The 10,215-nt window shown below is 30.0% G+C and overlaps 1 protein-coding gene across 2 annotated transcripts; it reads right to left on the bottom strand.

The window, feature by feature from the left end:
- Window positions 1-898: 898 nt before the first annotated feature.
- Window positions 899-6,559, bottom strand: LOC113858874 (potassium transporter 6-like). Of its 2 annotated transcripts, none has more exons than XM_027491660.1 (8): window positions 6,521-6,559; window positions 5,927-6,416; window positions 5,765-5,818; window positions 4,039-4,299; window positions 3,907-3,959; window positions 2,855-2,978; window positions 2,503-2,757; window positions 899-1,959 (listed from the first exon to the last, which is right to left on the bottom strand). In XM_027491660.1, the coding sequence occupies exons 1-8, from the start codon at window positions 6,557-6,559 to the stop codon at window positions 899-901; spliced, it is 2,337 nt and encodes a 778-aa protein (XP_027347461.1). The 2 variants fall into 2 exon arrangements, with proteins under 2 accessions (XP_027347461.1, XP_027347462.1); XM_027491661.1 differs by having other exon boundaries at window positions 5,927-6,419; window positions 6,527-6,559.
- Window positions 6,560-10,215: the final 3,656 nt, after the last annotated feature.

The following is a 10,215-nucleotide window of genomic DNA, read 5'->3' as shown; positions in this document are numbered from 1 at the left end:
AGAGTAACTTGACCACAAAATATATTAAAACTTATTTTTTAATATATTTTTGTGGTTTAGGGAGTAAGAGATTAGAGACAAAAATTTGGGATAGCATATTTTTCAATAAAAGTAAAAAAAGGTAAAGAAGTAAAATGAATCAAACTTCTTTCTGAAGTTAAAATCAAGCTACATATCTTAACTTTTGAAGAACTTAAATAAGAAAACTTATATAAAAAAATGAAGTAAATAAGTTAATTTTAATAAAAAAATTAATACATTTATCTCATTTTATTCTCTTAATTGCTTATTAATAACTTTCTTTTTTTTGAATCAAATATTAATAAGTTTATTTAAATTAGATCTCAAAAGTCTTCTTGAATCTAGTGTGGATAAACTTCTCAATAAGTACTAAGAGAAATAAAAAAAAAATTGAATAATAAAATAAATCAACTTATTTATAGCCTAACAATAAATAGACTTCAGTCTTTAAAATTTAAATAGATTAATAAGCATATAATCTTGAAATATTTTATACTAAAAGTTTAATACAATTATTACAATTGCTCTTAAGTTAAGAAGGCTTTTTGAATAATTAAAAAACTTAACCTTTTTTTATTTAAATAAACTTTTAAAAAACCCTGAACTTATCTTATTTAATAATAGGCTTGACCAGACCTAGCTCAGGCCTATTGCGGATAGGTTGTTACCATCCCTAATGGTGATCATGATGATGGAGACATGAGCTAATGATCTAGTGGAACAAAAATGGTCAAGACAAGATTTTCTACACTACCTCTTTAGCCCCCTTAGTAAGTGGTGGCTCTTGGACTATGCATACAAGGTGATAACATGTACATGATTACTCTACAAGATGATACATGTACATGATTACTCTACCTCATTTGTGTAACCAAAATTAAACTAGATACATCATTCCAACTTCCAAAGATGATGCATGAGGAGCACTAAGTACATAGGACGGCTCCCTACTATTCTTCCTTAAGAATTCATACCCAACATTAATAACTAACTTCTTCAGCATGCTGGACCCTGCTTTGGCTCTCATGTAGGACTGTCCTATAATGTAAGCTACACCAACTTCCCTGGCTTCCATCAACTCTTGCAACTCCTCCATTGCATCAGTGTCAATCTTTGGACTCTCTGGCACAATAAACCTAACCTTTTTCTTTGGATGGATCATCTTGGTTGACTTTATCTCCCTTAGCTCTAATGTGTCAGCTAAGTCTACAACATCCTCAGCAGCATGCGTATTCATCAAAATGGGATGGCTAGAATAGGTTCCAACAACTTCCATTTTGCCATCCTTTTCAAGCTCAACATTTGAAGAGTTGCACCTATTAGTAGCACTTCCTGCTTGTATGAACTTTGCTATGCTGCACACAAGATCTTTCTCAAACTTATCATCATATTTATGGACATCATGGTATCCATATCTCACTATGCACCTGTAGATTCTGAAATCTCTTGGACCTACGCGACTGACTAGAAACCGTTCCTCAGGCCTAACATGTGGAACTGGCACATGCTTGATGCATAGGAAAATAAGGACTTGATGGAATGCTGGTAGGTTTGTTACAAAGTGGGAGAAGATAGCAGGAATTCCAGACACTAGTTCAGTGTGTACAAGGCCAATCCCACGTACTCTAGCAAAGCCTAAGCTTGGGCCAAGGCTTAGTAACCAGTTGATTGAAACCTTGTTTTGAACATCAAATTCATACTTTTTGAGAATGCCATAGTGCCAAACACACATGACAGATAGAAACATAGATGCCAAAGCAATTGGCACCCATGCTCCTTCAAAGAACTTTATTACAGAAGCTGAGAAAAAGAGAGCCTCAATGGTGCCAAATAAAAGAATAAACCCAATTGCAAGGAAAACATTCTGGTCCCAGCAGATTACAATTACCAGTGACATCAAACACGTGGTGACCAGCATCACTGAAATAACTGCCAAACCTGTTGTGCACAGCGCACTTTGTCAGACGTAAACATATGTTAATAATACTAAGACTGCTGTGCTGTGATCCAACTCAAATACATCCTTCAGTCTTTTTTATGGAAAACAACTATCAGTAATTTTGTTTTGTCCTTATTATAAGAAATGAATTTCAGATGCATTAATTGCTTAATTCTTTTTATACCCTTATTTATTATTAGATTTGTGTTAACGGGACAGTTATTCATTATCCATATAAGTGGATATATTCATTCATTTAATATATAAGTCACCAATTTAACTATTTAATATAATAGCAAAAAAAAATAAAATTATTTAATATTATGGGCATTTCTAAAATACAGTATATATTTTTGACATATAACTATTTTTTATTGATCTTGATGATTTAATTATTTGTTTCTTATAAAAAGGATCAAAGTTATAATAACAAAGAGATGCTAATATCATATTCCAGTAAATGCCATCCTCTTAATTCAGGTGGTTCCTTATAAAATTGCTTCAATATTGATGTAACAACATAATAGTAATAATGATCTAACCTGATGCATTTCCCATAAGCTTAGTGTCTCTGAAACCAACAGTTACAGCCAGACACAAGAGCATCAACAACCAGTTGATCTCAGGGAGATACACTTGTCCATGAATTTTGGATGAAGTGTGCACCACTTTAACTCTCGGGAAGCAACTTAATGCAGTGCATTGTTTGATGATTGAGAATGTTCCAGTTATGATAGCTTGGCTTCCAACGACTGCAGCAAATATGGCTATCACCAGAACAGGCCATCTAAACTTCTCTAAAGAACACGAGTGAAATATTCCAATTAGATTATAGAGCCCTTCCATCATTTTCATCTAGCATCCTATCAGAAAGAACAAAGTTGTATTTCCTACCTGGCACGGATGCATAAAAACCAAAGTGATACTCCAGCTCAACATCATGATGTCTAGAAAAATAAGCAGCTTGCCCCATATATGCAAGAATTAAAGATGGATAAACCAAAGAGGTGAAAGCAATCTGCAGAAATTTCAACATTTATCAGACAAAATACAAAATATTGATTTCCAAAATCTATTTAACTAAAGAACAAGACATAATAATTAAAAAACGATTTGAGTAGTGTTTCCTTTTTTTTTTTTTCTTATAAAATTATTAACAAATAACAACAATAAGGCATTATAAAACGTCTACCATTAATTTGTTTGGATTTGAATGGGGGGATAGAATAAAGTTCCGGTGGAACTAGAAAAATATTTGAGGAATAAAGTAGAAAAGTATGACGGTGACAAGAAAAAGCGTGATGCAGATTAGAGAACAAGGACACTCCGGTAGATTTCGCTTAGCTTTTAGATCTAGATTCTTGGCTAAAAGAAGCTCACAAAAATTCATCCATATCTAATGCCTATAAAATTGGTAATCATAATGTTCTAAAATTTGAAATACTCAGAAAATTTAAAAGAGTAGGAGCTAAAATATTTTAGCATTGCATGTAACTGACTCTTGGATGGGTCTTGAGTCCAGGTAAAATTTGACTAAATTCTATCAATTAATTTCTGGCTATATTACACTACTTTAATAGAAATAAATGAATAGCATGTATACAGTATGCTTCTAACATTGCACAAATCTATGAGAAATTTGAAGTCTGTCAAAAGCATAGAAAAAGAAGCAAGAAGACACACCAAATAAATCACTGTATATATATCATCTATCCCTCATAGGAATGTGGGTGACATAGTTGCTACAAATCATAATTTCACTTCAAACAACAGTGCTGCTAGGAGTGAGTGAGTGACCCAACTTAAAAAACAGATGCAACCAGAGTGAAATTCAAGATGTCAACCTTCAGATACAAATATCAATTCATGGTATACTAATCTTTCTACAATGAGGTAGATCAGCCACCAATCCTATGTCAACAGAAACTAAATTATAAATAGCATACCTTGACTGATAGCTGTGAAAAGTGTCCAAGACTAGCAAACATGGCTTCTGATCCTGTAAAATAGAAAGAGTGCATTAGAAAAAAGGAAAGTTGGCGTAAAATACAAGTTAATCACCAAGCAAACAAATGGACCTGTTATGCATAGCAAAATTCCACCAAGGGCCATCCAACCTCCTCTTTGAGTCTTCCTTAAAAATTGGAAAACATAATATGGAGAAAGTGCTTGGTACACATGAGGATTCCAGTAAAATATATTATATATACCAATGGCACTAATACTGAAGAGCCATGTACAAATTATTGGAGCAAACAAGAATCCAACCCTGTGTGTGCCATAATGTTGAAGGGCAAACAAGCCTATCAATATGATGCATGCAGCTGGAACTTCTACATCTGTCAAGTTTTAGAAGTACTGTCAGTGAGTCATGTGTCACATGTCTCACATAAAGGAGAAGAGTGGTATCAAAATTCTAAATGCAAATGTAAGCACAAAAAATATAAAATAAGCAAACATAAATTGAGGCAAGTCACAAACTTATTGTAGAGAAACAACAATTTTTTTAAAATTTCTTATATATGAAATTATCCTTTCTCTTAAGAATATAAAAAATTTGTGATGAACACATGTTTGTCTACTTTAGTCATGTGATGGTCCCAATCCAAAGTTAGGAAGCAAAAACAATATGACAAAAGCAATTTCCCCTGTCAGATAAAAGTCATAGAATGCTGAATCAACAAGTCACTAAAATAGATCCATCTATATACTTATGTCCAGCCATGCTTTTGACAATATCTAATAATCAATCTCTCCACCTCTCACATCATCACAAATTGTTTCTAAAGATAGTAACAACACAGCTGGATATGATAGCAGTATTATAGTGATAATGCAGAAAATCTTAAGATCCCTATAAACCTTTATCATGATGAGAAATTATGTCTTCACATGTAATTCTAGTTTCAATTGATGTCTTAAATTAATTACTAATACTTAACTGAAAATCAAAGCAATTTCCCCTCTCCCTCCTACCTACCTCCAACAAATGCAGTTTTATAAACTCACTAAGTTATATCATAAGCTATTGGGGGATTGCCAGTAAGGAAAACCCAATCTATAAGCTTTTGCCATAACTGGAATAATGATTCACTTGAGTTTCCACTGACACCATAAAAGTTGCACTAGTCAAAATTTAGAAGAAAATTTGCATTAAGCTTTTTCATTCTTGCAACATCAATTAAGCCATATCACAGCCTTTTTTAAAACTGGCCAAGACCCAAGTCAAATTTACAAAGTCACCATGAATCTATTATTTAGAAATTGCAATCATCATTTCACGATCCACCCAATTATCAAACTTCTTGTTAACTTGCATGTTAAAAACATTGCCCAAATAATTTTATGTGCAAGATTACAGTACAAGCATGCAGCCAGATCGCAGGAGGTCCTTGTATGTGATTATCCATCTGATTTAAACTTTCAAGGTACAAATTAAGGTCACCCTGAAAGAGGACAGAATATACAATATCATGATTTGTCCTTATTTAAATTTCATTACAAACTTCCCGAGTTGATTATTAAGAAACACCAGCAAGCATAGAAATGAGCACATAAACAACTGGAGATAAAATTACTAGCAAAGTAATCAAAAGAAAGCTATTGACAAATAAAAAGATCTCTTTACGGAATGGACTGCATACTTCTTAAAATAACAATTTCGAAATAAAAGAGATTCAGGTCAAAATAAATCTCCATTTGACCATTAGGCAAGAAAATTGAGCAAAGATGACCCATCTCCATGTCTTAAATGAATAAAAACATGCCATTACCAGAAACATTAAGTCTTGATGATGAACTTACATCTGTGATGTTCCTTGGACATTGAAAGCTCAAAGCCAGACACAGCCGAGAAAACTGCATTCAATTCAAACTCAGTGTGACTAACAGACCCCAAAATCCAAAAGTACACATTTCAAACAAAAACAAACAAAAATTGTGATTTGTGATAAAACTGATGATCACCAGAAATAGCAGGTTTAAGGACTCCAACACCAATCACCATGCAAGTCCCGATCAAAGCCAGAACCAACAAAATCCTCTGCAAGACCTTGTGCTTCTCCAACATGGACTTAAGTCTAAAGGCAAAGCTTCTCTCTGGTGCTACACCATAGCTGTGCTTCTTGTACTCTCTGAGCTCCTCATCAGCCACTTGGCAATTGGGCAATAAGCCAACTTTGGCATGGCGACACAGCAAAGAGTAGAGTGCAAACGTGCCACCTTCACCATTATCATCAGCTTTCAGCACTATCAACACATACTTCACCAAAGGCACCAATGTAAGAGTCCAGAAAACCAAAGACAAAACACCATAAATCTCTTCATTGGTCTCTGAGTGACCAATATCTTCAGCAAATGTGTTCCTATACACGTAGAGTGGTGAAGTGCTTATCTCTCCGTACACAACTCCAATACTCTGATATGCCAGTGTCAGAACCGTTTTCCATGATTCTTTCTTCTACAAAAACAAAAGAAAACCGACATTATTCTAGTTCAACACTTACATGGTTCAAAGCAACAACAACAAAAAATGTCACATTTTTAGCATGCCCAATTCACCTTAGCAGAGTTTTGAAGAATACCACGTTCTAGATCCATGACAAGTGCTCTTAGAAATCTAAAAGAACCATTTTTATTTTTCAAACTGAAAAATAAAGGCTTTGGAGGAGACCCTGCAATAACTTCCTTCCAAGTTTGGACAACATAGGAAAAACAATGGCATATATAGAGGAATTAATATGTATTAATCTGTCTACATATAAGTGTGACAGAATAATTCTAAAAAATATATAAATAAAAAAGCTGTCACCTTTTCTTTATTATTTTATTTGTTTCTTTTTTCTATTGGAGGCAACTTTACAGATCCATGACGGAGTTTTAAACACATTGAAGGAGGACCCAGCTGTGCATGTGTTTTAAGAAGTAGGAAGATACATACGAAACATCGTTTTGATTATTTTAATGTGAGGTGAAAAAAAGTTTGTTCAGTTGAGGAGCAATACCATGTAGCACTTGAACAACCATTAATCGTGACAAGTAGGCCTTAGCAGGGAACTAAGAGAAAATTGATAATTAACTAGATGCTTAAATATACTTTGGCTCCTCAAGTTTTAGCAAATTTTAGTTTTTAATCCTTAAAGTTCTCGTGCTCAAAGCAAAAACTAACCCATGACATTATTTCAATTGACCATACCAGTATTAGAGATTAAAAACAAAAATTTCTGAAAAAATAGAAAGTAAAACAAACAAAATTTGTTTGAAGAAACTAGAACAAAAAATTTGCTAAAATCTCAACACTAGAAACGTATTTTAGCCTTAGCTATATATTTATTTTAATATTTTTAAATTATAAGTGTCATCATTTTAATATTGACTTTAAAAAAATTATTTAAATTTCTAATTTTACAAAATGAAAAGTTTAATCCTTTTAAAATAAAGTGACGATGAAAAATGATGAGAAAAAATCAAAACAAGTAATTTAAAAAACTAAAATAAGATTTTTATAAAATTAATTATTGAAGTGATTGATGTTCATAATTTTCATTATTGACGAGAGATACTGAAAAAAATAAAGCTTCTTCGTTTTAGATGCACTGAATTTAGCTATAGTATTAAAAAAATTAATTAATTTTTTTTACGAATAATAATCAGTAAAAATATCCTGATAGTTGTAGCAGAAACTTTAAATCTGCCTAATAATGGTTTTATTATTATGAAAGGTGACAAACACTATTTTCTTTTATTTCTATTAACTAGATAGATTATTTTCATAGAATTTGGCCTGCTACAATTTTTTTTTATAACCTTTATTCTAAAAGTCAAACTATTTATCGGAAGAAATCATAATTTGAATGACTAAAATATTCACTCAGTAATAATTACATGCCAAAACTTGGGATCAAAATGAAAATTGTGAGAGTTAAATAACAATAAATATTTTGAGGAAAATACATTATACATGCTTAGGTGCTAACTCTGTTGCTGCATCACTTGTTCGTATTAACGGCGAAACCAAAGCAACACACTTCAAGATGCACAGTTTTTTGTGAGATTTTTTCTTTTTTTTTTCTTTTTCAAAACAGCTAGCAAATAGGCTGAAAAAGTACTATCGTATTAGTTACTTCTCAATTAAACCATTCAAACATGTAAAATATTATCGAATTAACTTTTGGAAAATTTTCATTAATTTTTTTAATAAATATTATTCTGTGAGTTATTTTTTGTCAAAATCTTAGTAAAAATTATTATAATAGTATTTTGAATTTTTTAAAATTAATGTAATAATATAATTTAGAGTAAAATATATTTTCTATTTCTCTTAAAATATTTTTGACTTATATTATTTTTAAAAAAATGTATACTCATCTGCCCTGACGCTAATTTAGATATGTAAAAATAAAAAGGAAACAAAAAAAAAAAAAGAGAGACGACGTGAAAATATATAAATAATAATAATAATGTTTGTTTGGGAAGAGATTTTTTCTTTAGTTAAAAAAAATTAATTTGGAAGAAGTGAACAGAAACAAAAGAGAGGAAGGAGGACGTACGAGCAGAGGTTATTTTCTTTTTAAGTTTTTTATTTTTAAAAAATATTATAAAAATAAAATATTTTCCATTAAAAAGATTACAATAAAATTAAAATTTTAATATTTTATGAATATTTTTAATATAATTTAATTATTATTATTATTATTTCATTTAAATTGGTGAATTTTTATTAACTTTTTTTGTTCTTATGTCAAACCATTCAATTATTAAATATTTTTATTTTATTTTCACTGTTATTAACGATATTTTAACATATGTGTTTAAAAAAACAATTTTGGAAATAATGTCTAAAATGCTAGAGGGATCAAAATTGAAATAGAATAAAATTATAACAACCAAAAACTAAAATACTGTTAGGTTTAGGAGAAAAAATAGAAAGGAAAAAATTTGTTTGGGTTGAAAGAAATATAAAAAAGTGAAAGAAATTAAACTAATTTTTTTCTTGCAATAGACAATTATGTTATAAGAAAAATGTATTTTGATATAATATTAATATATTCTATATTTCTAGTTAGTTATTTTTAATATATTTGATCAAATAATATAAACTATTTTAAATTATAAATATAATATTATTTGAATAAGAAAAATAAACCTTTAAATTTATGCTTATTTTTATAATTTACTTAAGTAATGAAATAAGCTGCACCTAAAACTATTAATTAGCCAGCTGTGTTTGAAAATAATAAATTTTTATTAAAAAATTAATTATTAAAATAAAAAGAAAATAATACGTTACAATATTTCTCAAAAGAGAATTTTTTTTAAAAATTAGTAGAATTATATTTTGAAAAGATTAATTTAATTGTAACTAAAAAGAGAATAATTTAATTGAGATGCTGTGAAAATTAGAGATTTTGTCTGTGGGGAAGACATTCAATATTCTACACTGCGTATGTTTTTTACTGAGAGAAAGTGACTGACACAGACTAAACCATAGACAGAAGAAAGAGAAAAATTCGAACTTATGTGGCGTAGTTGCTGCCTGGTGGGAGCTTTTGCTGCCTTTCTTCGCTTCCCAAAATTTGTGTTGCACAACATTCTTTTATTTTTCTAATATCAATTCATAATTATTTTATTATTAATTTGATACATATTTTAACTTACTAGTTTAGTAATATATTGATAATTTTTAATCAATATATAATTTCACCATTAATTTTTATTTTAATTAAAAAATACAGATAAAAATACTATAAAAAGAAAATAATAGTGTTTTACAATATCCGTCAAATATGAGAAAAAGCAGCAATTATAATACTATAAAATTGAATCTTTTAATTAAGCTATTGATGATTTAGAAATAAATTTATTATAAAAATAAATATATTTTACTTTGCGTGATAACTTATGGTTCAGTTTTATTTTTATTTTTTTAAGTTTTTTTTAATGTTAGTTCAATAATTTTTTTTGTTAGTTTTTTTTCATCAAGCTTTTCTCTTCATTCAAATCTTTTACTTCTTTACTCTCATTCTCTTTTTTTCCTCCACTTAAGTCCTCTTTTTTCTTTCTCTCAGTCTCCTTTTTTTCCATCTAACCTCTTTCTCTTTTTTTATCAGTCTCATTTTCTTTCATCCAACTTTCCTTTTCTCCTTCCTCAACCCCTTCTTCTCTTCCCATTTTAAATTTTCTTTATGCAAACATCAACTCTCTTTTTTCAATTTCTATAACTTTTTTAAAAGATTTAATATTTCCTCAAACAAAAG

The sequence above is a fragment of the Abrus precatorius genome, unplaced genomic scaffold, assembly GCF_003935025.1.
Source record: "Abrus precatorius isolate BTA unplaced genomic scaffold, Abrus_2018 Scaffold2, whole genome shotgun sequence".
In the NCBI taxonomy this organism is placed as follows: domain Eukaryota; kingdom Viridiplantae; phylum Streptophyta; class Magnoliopsida; order Fabales; family Fabaceae; genus Abrus; species Abrus precatorius.
Note: the sequence above shows the minus strand (reverse complement) of the source record. Positions and strands in the feature narration are given on the sequence as shown.

Excerpts from the sequence above, each read along its gene's own strand:
- LOC113858874 (XM_027491660.1), bottom strand. The coding sequence starts at position 6,559 with ATGGATCTAGAACGTGGTATTCTTCAAAACTCTGCTAAG. Across the intron at positions 4,300-5,764 it reads GTCCAAGGAACATCACAGAT|ATGTAGAAGTTCCAGCTGCA; the intron begins GTAAGTTCATCA and ends AAAACTTGACAG. Across the intron at positions 3,960-4,038 it reads AATTTTGCTATGCATAACAG|GATCAGAAGCCATGTTTGCT; the intron begins GTCCATTTGTTT and ends TCTATTTTACAG.